Raw genomic sequence first — 15,796 nt, forward strand, 5'->3', positions numbered from 1 at the left:
TACCCCCATAACCAGAGCCTGCCTACTTTACTACTTTGTGCTCTCACCTACATCTCTGACTTTACGGGGGGCTGTCCCCCACCACCTCTTTCGGAGAAGGAGTTAACCTAGAGCTCCAGTTAATAATAATTCTTGGGTGTGACAAGAGTGTTTTAACCTACAAACTCCTCTGAAGGTTCTCTAGCCTGCCTGACAGGCTCGTCGGGCCACATGTGATTGCTCACAGCCTCCCAACCGTGAGAGGCACAAGATGCTTTAAACCCTCTAAAAACAGGTTCTTTAGAGAAGTTAGAAAACTATAAGTATAAGTATAGTGGGCTAATTAGAAATTGTGTTGGTGAAGGGTTTTTCATTTGTTGAGCCAACGTTTGTTGCTAAGTCTCCACATCCCCTGCCCTTACACACATTAATGAATATATAGAAGAAATAAGTATTAACCTTTGATATTAATCACGTTAGACCTTAGGCTAAGTAAATTCTTTCCTTAACTAAAACCCACTACACCCTCACCCTGTAGGAATGTAACTTTATTTGGGTGGCGTCTGTTTTGAGACTAATCAGCCCTGGAGAAATAAGTGTCCTGACTGACTGACCGCTGTCACAAGGAGAGGGTCGTAAATTGTCAGCAGGCCCCCCTGGCCAGAAGATGATGTAACACCCCTAAGACCTCTGTATACATTTGTGTGAAGCACCTGACTTTAATAAAAGTCAGGACTGCTGTCCCCACGTGACTTTTGTATAACATCTCAGTGTATAAAAACAGACTCTGGAAAATAAAGAATTGGAATCAGTTTCTCGAAATACTGGTCTCCCCATGTCGCTCTCTCTCTCACTCTGGCTGAGTCTCCATCTGGAGCGCAAAACCCACCATGCTTACTAATTATGCCTGGGCTTCTAAGATCCGACCGGGGAGGCCTCAGTGTCTCCTCTCCTTCGGCAGAACAGAAGGACGCCTGCGGCCTACGTAAGTGGTGCAAACTTCTTGTCTTGAAGTTTTATTGGTCTCCCGCGTAAACCAAGCTACTCAGCCTCTTTTCTCCACTGAGCTATCCTTATTCTATTACTCTTTATATCTTTAATTAATATCTAATTGAAGCCATCGTATCCTGACCCTCGCCGACGCCGTCTCTCCTTCAAGTACCCTGGATCAGCCGGGGCTGGTCCCCGGCTGCAACCCACTCGAGTGTTCTTGCCTGGAGAATCCCAGGGACGGGGGAGCCTGGTGGGCTGCCCTCTATGGGGTCGCATGGAGTTGGACACGACTGAAGCGACTTAGCAGCAGCAGCAATTAGCGGGACAATTAAGAGAGGATGCTGGGCCCTGTCCAGAGCACATATTTCTCAAAGTTAGGAGACCTCCCAGAGCATACATATGCAGAAAAGCCTCCTAGGAGGCCAAAGGAGAGTTATGTCAAGGGATGTTCTACCCAGATGCCTTTTCAGTAAAATCCATCTTGGCTAAGAGATGCATGCTCACACATGGGAGGATCTTGAAATATACCAAATATGGACTGTGAAACAGGCTAATTAAAATGACTGGCCAAAGGAAAAGTGGAAGAAATGTCCTTTATTATAAAAGTAATTCAAACTGCCAGGAGGGTGCGACTCAGTGACTCTCTCCTTGAGTCGTATTCTCCCTGTTGTATTGTCCTTTTTTCCTCTCAATAAATACCATACTTGCTTCACTACATTGTTTCTTTGTGGGAATTCTTTTCTGCAAAGCTGAAGGCCAGGGCCCTTGCCACTGATCAATGGTCTACTAGCTAGGATCTGGTGTTCTCACCGCTGCAACCCAACCTCAGTCTCTGGTTGGGAATCCAAGCCCTTTGGGAGCTGTTGCAGGCTGAGATCACCCTGACCGGGGATCCAACCAACACCCCTTGCATTGCAAGGTGGATTCCTAACCACTGGACCACCAGATCAGATCACCAGAGACATCCCTCATTATTTTATCATTAACATGATGTTTGCACTCCTAGACATTTTGGAAAACAAAAAATGTAAAACAAATTAAATCTTCCATAATCCCTTTCTAGAGCCATCCATTGCTTGCCTCCCACTCAAAAACTTTGTTTTTAAAAACATGGTAGACGTTATACCATAGATACAACTTTATGTCCTGTTTTAAAACTTAAATAGTAGTTGTAAAGTTTTTTCCACGTATCTATCTGTAACTCTATGTTGTAAAAAGAGATTTAGACAAGCCGGTTGTGAAAAACATGATACTTAAGTGAGTGGCTGTGACCACGGCTCTTTGCAGCTCAGATAGCTAATGAGAGGGACCATCTGGCAGATGAAAAAAGGATCCCTGGACTGAGGGGGTTGGAAGCAAGTCCCGGGAGAGTCAGAATGGGCGTCCTGCCTGCCTCCAGGCTTAAGAATTGGCTAGCAACAGGGTCAAGTTCAGGCTTTCGGGAGCCCGGGAAACCCGGGGTGTGTGGGCGGTCGTTGGGGAAGGACGGAGGAGGTGGGGGGTGGGGCGGAGATTCGAGGTCCGAGAGCAGAGCTAGGAAGTGGGGTGCTGGCTGTTTCTGTTCTTCTGGGGGCTTCCGCAGATTTGGCAGAGTTTTGAGAATGAGTGGAACTGGGCTGAGGGCAGAGAGAGGGAGCCGAGCAGGGAAAGGGGACGACGCTCGCGGCGGGCGGGCGGAGACTGATGCACCTCGAAAAGCCGGGAGCTTGATCCACCAGCCCGAGAACCTGCTACTCCCTGCCTTCAGCTGCTTGGCTCCTGGAGACCGAGCTCGATTCAGAGCGAGCAGACATAACCCTTTCTTCCCAAACCTAACTGTTTGTTTCTTTCTTTTTTTCTTCCTTGTCCCTTCTGTGCTCTCCCTCCCGTGCCCCCGGCTCCTCCGATCTGTATTCTCTCCAGCCCCGCACATGTCTTTCCCCTTCCACGGCCTCCAGATCTCCTCGTTCGCCAACCGCAGCTGGACGCGCACAGACGGCCTCGCGTGGCTGGGGGAGCTGCAGCCCTATACTTTGCGCAATGAATCGAACACCATCGGCTTCCTGAAGCCTTGGTCTCGGGGCACATTCAGCGACCAGCAGTGGGAGCAGCTGCAGCATACATTTCTGGTTTATCGCAGCAGCTTCACCAGGGACATCTGGGAATTCGTCAAAATGCTGCCCGGTGACTGTGAGCTGAGGGATGGGATCGTGGACAGCTGCCCAGGGGGAGACAGTGGATGCTGAAGCCCAACCGGGAGGTTCTGGCCCCACGTGATTGTCTCCTCTCTCCGTGTTGAGTCCCACTTCTGCCTGAGAGGTCCCAGCTTGAGTCCTCAAAATACCCCTTGTTCATCCCGCTGCAGGTCACCCATTCTCATTTACATGAACTTTGGGGTGCCCAGTATAAGGCTCACACCAATTTCTTCAACTCCTTTCAGTCTTCTAAGCACTTCATAGATGTCTTTCCATTCCTCTCTCAGATCCACTTGAGATCCAGGTATCTGGAGGATGTGAGTTACTCCCGAGGAACATCTCAGAAAGCTTCTTACGTGCAGCATTTCAAGGAAAGGATGTCCTGAGTTTCCAAGGAATGTCTTGGGTGTCAGCCCCAGATGCCCCGCCTTTGATTGAGGAGGTCATCAAGGTGCTCAATCAGGACCAAGGGACCAAGGAAACAGTGCACTGGCTCCTCCATGACATCTGTCCCGAGTTGGTCAGAGGCCTCTTGCAGACCGGGAAGTCCGAATTGGAGAAGCAAGGTCAGCCTGCCTTTGTCACCTCCTGCCCTCCACTCCACTCTGGGGCTCCATCTGGGGTTTTCATTCCAGAGTTCACATCCCTTTAAGCATCACGGGAAGAAGAGGGGATGGATAAGGTGTGAGGGTATTTAAACACTCCACAGACATTAACTAGGTACCTTTTGGGTTCCATGAATTGAATTAAATAAACCCTGGGGGTCAGTCAGGATCTGTGCTTGAGGAGGGAGAGAAGCAGATGAACAGTTAAAGCAGTGTCCTGCTGGCTCAGATGGTAAAGGGTCTGCCCACAATGCAGGAGACCCGGGTTTGACTCCTGAGTTGTGAAGATGCCCTGGAGAAGGAAATGGCAACCCCCTCCAGTATTCTTGCCTGAAAAATTCTGTGGACAGAGGAACTTGGTGGGCTACAATCCATGGGGTTGCAAAGAGTCAGGCATGAATGAGTGACTAACACTTAGAAACTTGCTACGTATGTTACAGCTGAACACAGGGTGCTCTGGGAGTACAGAGTAGGGGCATTTATCGGAGACTGGACCAGGGAAGGGAATGGGGATCGGGGAAGGCTTTCCCAGAGAAGCTAATTCAAATGGATTGAAACGGTGGGAGTTCATCTCCAGAGGTAGAAATGTAGGACTGATGAGCCTGCCGTGAAATTCAGAGCCTCTGATGTGGAGTCTTCACTCTAAGATGTCTCATTCTGCTATCGAATACAGTGAAGCCGGAGGCTTGGCTGTCCAGTGGCCCCAGTCCTGGGCCTGGCCATCTGCTGCTGGTGTGCCATGTCTCAGGATTCTACCCAAAACCTGTGCGGGTGATGTGGATGAGGGGCGAGCAGGAGGAGCCTGGCACTCGGCAAGGAGACGTCATGCCCAATGCCGACTCGACTTGGTATCTGCGAGTAACCCTGGATGTGGCGGCTGGGGAGGCAGCTGGCCTGAGTTGCCGAGTGAAGCACAGCAGTCTAGGAGACCAGGACATCATCCTGTACTGGGGTGAGAAGGAACTGGGGCTCAGCTGGGGATGGGAAGAGGTGGTCCTCAAGCACAGAGGGAGGGCCTAGGGAAGGGGAGGGAAATGACACACCTTGGATGGAGGAAATGAAGCCCCAGCCAGGAGTGATAGAAGGAGGGGATTCTCAAAGGGGAGTAACAAAGATCTGAACTCAACAAGGATTGAGACAAGGTATTCCCTATTCAGGAAAGAACAGACTAAAATCCCCTCAGATCCAGAAATAGGTGGCAAGTGCAGAATGCTAGGAAGATTTGTTCCCCAGAGGAGGCAACTGGGGACATTGAAAGACAGGGTAAAAAAGATAGCTGAGGTTTGTTGAGTGCTTTCTCGGTGTGAGCTGAACACTCTGCGTACAGCAGAGGATGTATGAACAATCATCCCAGCTCTCCTTTGAGCAGGTACTATTGTTTTCATGTTACAGATGAGAAATTGAGGCGAAGCCAGGTCAGCCTGTCTGAGTCTCATCATTAGAAAGTGGAAAAGCTGGATTTAGACTCAGGTTTGGACTAGCTGTGAAACTAGTGCCTTGCTCCATATGAGTACGAGCATATGCTGAAGTGAACCGAATTGTAGATGTCCAGACCCCAAGAAAAGATGGGGCGTCTAAAAACTTCAGAGGAATACAAGTGGGCACATTAAACAGGACAAGAAATAAGCATCTGGCATGCTCACATGTGCTTATAGTAGGGGATATATGCAGATTCCCAGACTGAGACACATCCTGTGTCCCCCACACAGATGGGAACCGTGTCTCCAGGGGCTTGATTGTTGCCCTGGTACTACTGGTGTTCGTCCTTCTGTTTGTTGGAGGCTTAGTCTTCTGGTTTAGGAAGCACCGGTAAGTCTCTCCTTTCCATCTCCTCCCTACCTCAACCCCTCTGCCCAGGTTTTCTCCTCTTCCCTTTTCCTTAATGGTCTCTGTTTTCTCTCACAGCCGCTATCAAGATATCCCGTGACTCTTCTCACCACATCCATCTGTCTGGACTTCAGGATCTCAGGGCTTTAGCCCTCAGAATTTGAGGGTTACCTTGAAGAAGCGGAGAACAGGCAGCTCTTGTCACACATTTTGAACATTTTATCTAAGAAGTTTTAAGTATGATTTTTTTTCTTTTAGTATACTGCAAGTGTATATGTCCAAATAGTTCTGTAAAAAACAGAAGTGCAAACTCAGATACCTCTCAGGGACAAGCAGATAAAGGCTGCAATGTAACTGTGTGGTCATTATTTGAATGATGGAATATGCAGTCAACTGGAAGATCCTTTTCCTGTTCCAAGGAAGCAAGTGCAACTGTTCCTTGTGAAGTATAAAGTAAGACTTTGGCTTGGCTGTAACCCACCTTTTTTTCAAGAAAAACAGGTCTAGCATTATATGTGAACAAGCCTATTTTAATGTGTTGATAGAAAACTTTACAATATGTGGGGTGTTGTTGTTCAGTGGCTCAGTCGTGTCTGACTCTTTGCGACCCTATCTGTTCACTTCAGTTGCTCAGCATACCAGGCTTCCCTGTGCTTCGCCATCTTCTGGAGCTTACTCAAACTCATGTCCATTGAGTCAGTGAAGCCATCCAGCCATCTCATCCTCTGTCGTCCCCTTCTCCTCCCGCCTTCAATCTTCCCTCGCATCAGGGTTTTTTCTAACGAGTCAGCCAAAATATTGGAGCTGCACCTTCGGCATCAGTCCTTCCAATGAATATTTCGGGTTGATTTCCTTTAGGATTGACTGGTTTGATGTCTTTGCAGTTCAAGGGACTCTCAAGGGTCTCCCCCAACACCACAGTTCAAAACATCAATTCTTCGGCACTTACCCTTCTTTATGGTCCAACTCTCACATTCATACATGACTACTGGAAAAACCATAGCTTCGACTAGATGGACCTCTGTTGGCGAAGTAACGTGCTTACTTTTTAATATGCTGTCTAGGTTTGTCAGATATTTCTTCCAAAGAGCAAGCATCTTTTGATTTCATGGCTGCAGTAACCATCTGCAGTGATTCTGTGTGGGAACCATGTTTTACTGATTTCTCAGAAATGTCTCCTGGAATTGAATACTCATTCCCTCTTCCTTGCTTGCTCTCTGCCACCCTTAATTTAGACATTCTGACTGACACCTCAGTGTCAGCTAGATGCTGTTCTGTACACAGAACAAACCCCCTTATCTTCAAAGACCTTTCCTTACAACTCTTATATCATTACCTCCAGACCTCCAGGAGGAAGCCTCTTTGATCCCTGAATTCTAGTCTCTGTCTTACTTTCCTGTGCTTAGTTAAAGATTACAAGATAAGTTACCAATAAAATATGTGCTCTGTAGGTTCTTGGGAAGTTGCTTCTCTGAACGCTCTCCCTGTGCTGTCTGTCATAATACTGTGTGTTTGTATTATTCAGTGCGAAACCACCACAATTTTGGAACCCAAGAAAATAAAGTCTGCTGCCTTTTCCACTGTTTCCTCATCTATTTGCCATGAAATAATGGGACCGGATGCCATGCTCTTTGTTTTTTGAATGCTGAGTTTTAAATCAGCTTTTCTGGGGTTGTGGGATACTCCAAATACACCTCTGCTGGATGACCCTAGGCCTCCCAGTTTGTGTCTGTGGTATAAAAAGTTTGTCCTGAATGATACATTGAGAATTTCAGAACCTTCTCTGGTAGTTCAGATGGTAAGGAGTCTTCCTACAATGCAGGAGACCTGGGTTTGATCCCTGGGTGAGGAAGATCCCCAGGAGAAAGGGATGGCAACCCACTCCAGTGTTCTTGCCTGGAGAATCCCATGGACAGACAGACAATCCATGGAATCACATAGAGTTGGTCATGATTGAGCGACTAATGCTTTCACTTTCAGAACCTAGCTTCTATTTTGAACCTGAATTTACAAAGAGAGACATTTTAAAAGAAAGTTAGGTTGTAGGAAACAGAGGTGTCTCAAGTTTTTACTTCATGTAACTTGATTAAAAGAGGAGAAATCATAGTGTGGGTATATAATGTAGAAAAAGCTACTTTTGGTAGTGATATTTCTCTCACGTGGCCAGTTGTTTTTTCAGAGTGGATGGAGACAGATTCTCCCACTTATAGCTATTAAATGAGACTATACATGAGCTGGGCTGAACCCATTTGGACAGGCATGAGCGCTAGTGGAGGCCCAGCTGTCTGCTCTATTCTTAGCCTCGATAAGAAAAGCAGGAAACGTAGAGGAATAGCAGCCCTTTCTGATGAGAAGAAATTTGAAGGTGAAGATAAAATCCTCTGTAGCTACCAGGGAAGTAGTCACTTAGCACTCAAGGCCCTTGAACATCCAGAAAAAAAAGACTAAGCTTGTGAAATCTTTTCTTGAGAAAATTAAGATTTGGCATCTTCTGTGTTGGACTTGCAGATAAAACCTAGGATAATTGTGGAAATGCAGCTAGTTTCTAAATCCATGGTTTCCAAACTGGTTTCCTAACCTGTAGCCTCATCACCTGGAAAGTTGCAAATTATGTTGAGCCACCCCCTGCCAATGAGCCCTACTAAATGAGAAATCTTATGAGTGGGGCCCAGTCATCTGTGTTTTATCAAGCCCTCAGGTGATTCTGGGGGCTTCATAGGTGGTCAGTGGTAAAGAATCTGCCTGCCAATGCAGGCAGTGCAGTAGACGTGGGTTCAATCCCTGGGTCGGGAAGATCCCCTGGAGTAGGAAATGGCAACCCGCTCCAGTATGTTTGCCTAGAAAATTCATTGGACAGAAGCTCCTGGTGGGCTACAGTCCCTGGGTCACCAACAGTCATATGTGACTGAAAGACTTGGCACACACACACACACACAGAGTTAATTCTGATATTCAGTTAAAGTTAGAGAATCACTGTTCGTAAGTACTGTCCATTGCTATGCAACAGATTCCTCAGAATGCTAAATGAAATGTTGGCTTGAGGTTAGTGAGGGAAGGCCTCCTAGAGGGAGGGGAAATTGAAACAGGAAATAGAGATCCACTGAGGTGAACCAACAAGTGTACTGGATCAGGAGACAAGGATCTCTTTATTCACTCACTCTATTCCTGTGCCAAAAGGAGATACAATTGTCTGTTTTGATCATGCTACAGATTGAATGTCTATGTCCTGTGTCCTCTGTTGAAAACCGAATACCCAAGGTGATGGTTTTAGATGGTGAGTACTTTGGGAGGAGATTAAACCATGAGGTCTGAGCTCTCATGAATGGAATTAGTGAGTGACCTTATAAAAAAGCGTCCTTATCTATATATATATGGAGAAGGCAATGGCACCCCACTCCAGTACTCTTGCCTAGAAAATCCCATGGATGGAGGAGCCTGGTAGGCTGCAGTCCATGGGGTCGCTAAGAGTCGGATGCTACTGAGCGACTTCACTTTCACTTTTCACTTTCATGCACTGGAGAAGGAAATGGCAACCCACTCCAGTATCTATATATAGCACATATATATAGCTCCCTATATATATTGGGAACTCTACTCAATACACTGTTGTAATATATATGGGAAAAGATCTCAAAAAGAATAATGTGTATATGTATAACTAAATCACTTTTCTGTACATCAGAAACTAATGCAACATTGTAAATCAGCTATAAAAGTGAAGTTGCTCAGTCGTGTCCTACTCTTTGAGACCCCATGGACTGCAGCCTCCCAGACTCCTCTGTCCATGGGATTTTCCAGGCAAGAGTACTGGAGTGGGGTGCCATTTCCTTCTCCAGGGGATCTTCCTGACTCGGGGATTGAACCTGGGTCTCCTGCATTGCAGGTGGACGCTTTACCCTCTAAGCCACCAGGAAATCCCAAATCAGCTATACTCCAGTATAAATAATTAAAAAGGTCTTTTTCTCCTCTGCCACTTGTGAAGCAAGACACAGCTAGAATATGTGGTCTACGAACCAGGAAGTGGACTCAGTTGATCTGGTAGTTCTCAGCCTCCAGAATTGTGAGTAAATCATTTCCATTGTTTCTAAACCACCCAGTTTATGGTATTTTGTTATGGTAGCCAAGTGGACAAAGATAGATAAGCTTATAAATGCTGTAGGAAGCAATGTGTACAAATGTGTGGCAGTCCACAATACTTTTAAAAATATAGCACCAGTTCACAGTTTTTGGTACCATGCTGACCTCAGGGGATGCTCTTCAGCTTAGCTTCCTTGAGCAGTGTCTAGCTTCTGAATAATCCCATTGGTCTTCTACAGTTTTCAGGCATGTGTGTTAATGTCCTTTCTGAAATCTTTTTTTGGAATGCATCAGCATGAATTTACCATAGCTCTGATTCATTTTTAAGCAACTTTGGTTTGTTTTGGAAGTAAATGTTTATTCTCCAGGAAACGTTGTCTCCTTCCTTTAAATACTCAGCTTAAAATATCTCAGAAAATCCTTCGAATTCATTTCAGAATGTTTATTCTCTTTATGGATATTGTGTTCCTTATTGAGTACTGTGCTGAAAGTCAATTTATTGACCTTTAAGTCATGCTTCATTTCATACTCTGATAATCGGTGAAATTCTTCTAATTATTTCTTCTTGAGAGTTAGCACAATGTTAAACACTTTTTCAGTAGAGCACCCTGGAGAGATAATGTTGGAGGGAGGTGCTCGCCTGTAGGTTCCAACTTTTGCAGGTCAGGTCAGCGGAGTGGTTGAGAAGGCACCCTGTGGGGTGCTGCCTCAGCCATGTGCCCAGAGCTCATGGACACTCAGTAACCTTGCAGCTTCAGCCTGGCAATTACCTTCCCATGGAAACCAGCACTCTGAAGGCTTCCTGCCCCTCCAGTGCCCCATCCTCTCTTCAGATGCTCACATGGCCTATGCTATTAGGTTCATCTGCCCAGAGCTTTCTGCTGAGTTTCGCTCTCTCTTCCTGCCCTCACCTGTGGTCTGGAGAAAGGCTTTCAGCTTGTCTGGTGACTGCAGACCAGCTATGCCCTGAACAAAACTATGAATTCTTTTGTTACCCAAGAGGCTAAACTGCACCTTCTTTGTCAGCATTATATTAAGGTAATAAAATCAACAAACAGTTGAATAGAGGAGTAGAATAGAAAGGTAAGAAATAGATCTCAGTTTATATTGAAATATATGAGTTTTATTTTATATCACTGGAAAAAATAATGAGCGGGCTGGCTTCTCATCTACAAAAAATAATATTGGAACTCTCCTTCATAAAATAAATATAAGTAATTCCAGATGTAGTAAAGACTGAGGTTTTGAAGATTTTTTAAAACCAAAATATGAATTCGAAATTATAAAACATACACATGTTACAAAATAAAAGTTTGTATGGCAGTAGATGACATAAATCAATTTTAGGTTGGGGGAATATCTAAACTGCAAAATACAAGTAATGTTAGCTAACATAAATACTGAGAAAAATATAAATTTATGAGAAAACGTGTAACACTCAAGCAATAAATTGGCAAAGACTGAATAGATAAATCATAAACAGCAAATCTAAAATGGCTAGTAAACTTAAGAAAAGATAATCATCCTTATTAATAGTCACAGAAAAGGAAATTAAAGCAAAAATGAAATATCCATTCTATCATAGCAGACTGACAACAATGAAGGAGAGTACCACATATATGATTTTTAAAAGCAGCCTTTTGGGAAGCTATTTGATAAAATCTCTTCACATAAAAAATTTGCAGACTTCTCAATTCAGAAATGCTACTCTTGAGACTGTATTTTATTAAAATAAGAGCATCAGAATGTGAGGCTGTATGTTCAAGAATGATTGTTGCTGCTCTTCCATAGGCATGTAGGTGTATACGCATTTTGTTTTGGCAAAAAACAGAAGCAAACGTTAACTAGGATTAGGTGTACTTGGTTAAAGCATAAACAACTCAAATAAAGGGAGCCGAAAAAAAGTAAAAGTTTATTTCTATTTATATGTATTTTGTTGCAGTAAAAACCTGAAGCTAGCATGAATTAGGATTTGGTACAATTGCTTAAAGCATAAACAGCTCGAATAATGGGGACTGAAACAAAGGAAAAGTTTATTTCTCTTTCACATAATACAAGTCCAGAAGTAGGCACTCAAAGGTTAACATGAAGTTAACAAACTCAGGCTTCTTCCACCTCATTGCTCTACTTACTGTCAGGCTTCAACATGAAATGCTACTGTTTTATCAGGATACATTTCTGGGTAGCCTCCTGGAGGAAGGGAAAGACCTCTTCCCTTCTCCTCACTTTAAGGTGAATTCTCAGAAGTAAGACACATCCACGACCCTCTTGCTGCTTCTTGGTAAGTAGTCACAGAAGCACACCAACCAAAGGTACAAGTGAAGCTGGGGCATGTATTTAGTTTGGTGATAATGTGCCTAGCTAAATATCTGGTTTTGTTATCAATGAATTTGGGGAGGCACCTAGAAGCCTTTGTTGAGGGCAAACCATAGAACAACATACGACTTCCCTGATAGCTCAGTTGGTAAAGAATCTGCCTGTAGTGCAAGAGACCTCGGTTCAATTCCCTGATCCGGAAGATCTGCTGTAGAAGGGATAGGCTACCCACTCCAGTATAGCATTTCATGTTGAAGCCTGACAGTAAGTAACAGAGCAATGAGGTGGAAGAAACCTGAGTCTCTGTTAAGTTCATGTAGCTATATAGGCTACTGTATAGTCCATAGGGTCGAAAAGAGTCGGACATGACTGAGCAACTTTTACTTTCACAGAACCAGGAGTCAATGAATAAAATAAATCAGATATATTAAAGGTGACTAGAAAGAGCTAAACAACTTTATGAACCTTTAAGAATCCTTTATCTTAAATTTTTTTGTTTATTGAAAAGAATAAATAATATCTATGTGTTCAGTTCAGTTCAGTTCAGTTACTCAGTCGTATCTGACCCTGCGACATGAATCATGGCACGCCAGACCTCCCTGTCCATCATCAACTCCCGGAGTTCACTCGAACTCATGTCCATCGAGTCAGTGATGCCATTCAGCCATCTCATCCTCTGTTGTCCCCTTCTCCTCCTTGCCACAATCTCTCCCAGCATCAGTCTTTCCAATGAGTCAATTCTTTGCATAAGGTGGCCAAAGTACTGCAGTTTCAGCTTTAGCATCATCCCTTCCAAAGAACACCCAGGACCAATCTCTTTTAGAATGGACTGGTTGGATCTCCTTGCAGTCCAATGGACTCTCAAGAGTCTTCTCCAACACCACAGTTCAAAAGCATCAATTCTTCAGCACTCAGCCTTCTTCACAGTCCAACTCTCACATCCATATATGACTACTGGAAAAACCATAAGCTTGACTAGACAGACCTTTGTTGGCACAGTAATGTCTCTGCTTTTTTAAAATTTAATTTTATTTTTAAAAAATTTTATTTATTTTTAAACTTTACAATATTGTATTAGTTTTGCCAAATATTGAAATCAATCCACCACAGGTATACATGTGTTCCCCATCCTGAACCCTCCTTCTTCCCCATACCATCCCTCTGGGTCATCCCAGTGCACCAACCCCAAGCATCCAGTATCGTGCATCGAACCTGGACTGGCAACTCGTTTCATACATGATATTATACATGTTTCAATGCCATTCTCCCAAATCTTCCCACCCTCTCCCTCTCCAACAGAGTCCATAAGACTGTTCTATACATCAGTGTCTCTTTTGCTGTCTCGTACACAGGGTTATTGTTACCATCTTTCTAAATTCCATATATATGAGTTAGTATACTGTATTGGTGTTTTTCTTTCTGGCTTACTTCACTGTATAATAGGCTTCAGTTTCATCCACCTCATTAGAACTGGTTCAAATGTATTCTTTTTAATGGCTGAGTAATACTCCATTGTGTGTATGTACCATAGCTATCTTATCCATTCATCTGCTGATGGACATCTAGGTTGCTTCCATGTCCTGGTTATTATAAACAGTGCTGCGATGAACATTGGGGTACACGTGTCTCTTTTCCTTCTGGTTTCCTCAGTGTGTATGCCCAGCAGTGGGATTGCTTGGTCATAAGGCAGTTCTATTTCCAGTTTTTTAAAGAATCTCCACACTGTTCTCCATAGTGGCTGTACTAGTTTGCATTCCCACCAACAGTGTAAGAGGGTTCCCTTTTCTCCACACCCTCTTCAGCATTTATTGCTTGTAGACTTTTGAATCGCAGCCATTCTGACTGGCGTGAAATGGTACCTCATAGTGGTTTTGATTTGCATTTCTCTGATAATGAGTGATGTTGAGCATCTTTTCATGTGTTTGTTAGCCATCTGTATGTCTTGTTTGGAGAAATGTCTATTTAGTTCTTTAGCCCATTTTTTGATTGGGTCATTTATTTTTCTGGAGTTGAGCTGTAGGAGTTGCTTGTATATTTTTGAGATTAGTTGTTTGTCAGTTGCTTCATTTGCTATTATTTTCTCCCATTCTGAAGGCTGCCTTTTCACCTTGCTAATAGTTTCCTTTGTTGTGCAGAAGCTTTTAAGTTTAATTAAGTCCCATTTGTTTATTTTTGCTTTTATTTCCAATATTCTGGGAGGTGGGTCATAGAGGATCCTGCTGTGATGTATGTCAGAGAGTGTTTTGCCTATGTCCTCCTCTAGGAGTTTTATAGTTTCTGGTCTTACGTTTAGATCTTTAATCCATTTTGAGTTTATTTTTGTGTATGGTGTTAGGAAGTGTTCTAGTTTCATTCTTTTACAAGTGGTTGACCAGATTTCCAGCACCACTTGTTAAAGAGATTGTCTTTAATCCATTGTATATTCTTGCCTCCTTTGTCAAAGATAAGGTGTCCATAGGTGCGTGGATTTATCTCTGGGATTTCTATTTTGTTCCATTGATCTATATTTCTGTCTTTGTGCCAGTACCATACTGTCTTGATAACTGTGGCTTTGTAGTAGAGCCTGAAGTCAGGTAGGTTGATTCCTCCAGTTCCATTCTTCTTTCTCAAGATAGCTTTGGCTATTCAAGGTTTTTTGTATTTCCATACAAATTGTAAAATTATTTGTTCTAGCTCTGTGAAGAATACCGTTGGTAGCTTGATAGGGATTGCATTGAATCTATAAATTGCTTTGGGTAGTATACTCATTTTCACTATATTGATTCTTCCAATCCATGAACATGGTATATTTCTCCATCTATTAGTGTCCTCTTTGATTTCTTTCACCAGTGTTTTATAGTTTTCTATATATAGGTCTTTAGTTTCTTTAGGTAGATATATTCCTAAGTATTTTATTCTTTCCATTGCAATGGTGAATGGAATTGTTTCCTTAATTTCTCTTTCTGTTTTCTCATTATTAGTGTATAGGAATGCAAGGGATTTCTGTGTGTTGATTTTATATCCTGCAACTTTACTATAGTCATTGATTAGCTCTAGTAATTTTCTGGTGGAGTCTTTAGGGTTTTCTATGTAGAGGATCATGTCATCTGCAAACAGTGAGAGTTTTACTTCTTCTTTTCCAATTTGGATTCCTTTTATTTCTTTTCTGCTCTGATTGCTGTGGCCAAAACTTCCAAAACTATGTTGAATAGTAATGGTGAAAGTGGGCACCCTTTTCTTGTTCCTGACTTTAGGGGAAATGCTTTCAATTTTTCACCATTGAGGATAATGTTTGCTGTGGGTTTGTCATATATAGCTTTTATTATGTTGAGGTATGTTCCTTCTATTCCTGCTTTCTGGAGAGTTTTTATCATAAATGGATGTTGAATTTGTCAAAGGCTTTCTCTGCATCTATTGAGATAATCATATGGTTTTTATCTTTCAATTTGTTAATGTGGTGTATTACATTGATTTGTGGATATTGAAGAATCCTTGCATCCCTGGGATAAAGCCCACTTGGTCATGGTGTATGATCTTTTTAATGTGTTGTTGGATTCTGATTGCTAGAATTTTGTTAAGGATTTTTGCATCTATGTTCATCAGTGATATTGGCCGGTAGTTTTCTTTTTCTGTGGGATCTTTGTCAGGTTTTGGTATTAGGGTGATGGTGGCCTCATAAAATGAGTTTGGAAGCTTACCTTCCTCTGCAATTTTCTGGAAGAGTTTGAGCAGGATAGGTGTTAGCTCTTCTCTAAATTTTTGGTAGAATTCAGCTGTGAAGCCGTCTGGACCTGGGCTTTTGTTTCCTGGAAGATTTTTGATTACAGTTTCAATTTCCGTGCTTGT

At 43.2% G+C, this 15,796-nt stretch overlaps 1 protein-coding gene across 1 annotated transcript; it reads left to right on the top strand.

Annotated features, from left to right (window-relative positions):
• The first annotated feature begins 2,348 nt into the window (after positions 1-2,348).
• Positions 2,349-7,156, top strand: LOC147376752 (antigen-presenting glycoprotein CD1d-like). The gene is made up of 5 exons (XM_086393508.1): positions 2,349-3,141; positions 3,434-3,712; positions 4,425-4,703; positions 5,461-5,560; positions 5,657-7,156. The coding sequence occupies exons 1-5, from the start codon at positions 2,349-2,351 to the stop codon at positions 5,676-5,678; spliced, it is 1,473 nt and encodes a 490-aa protein (XP_086249634.1). The 3' UTR covers positions 5,679-7,156.
• The last annotated feature ends 8,640 nt before the right edge of the window (positions 7,157-15,796 follow it).

The sequence above is a fragment of the Bos grunniens genome, chromosome 3 (genome assembly GCF_055505025.1).
Source record: "Bos grunniens cultivar Pamir isolate PY7600 chromosome 3, Bosgru_T2T1.0, whole genome shotgun sequence".
Taxonomy (NCBI): domain Eukaryota; kingdom Metazoa; phylum Chordata; class Mammalia; order Artiodactyla; family Bovidae; genus Bos; species Bos grunniens.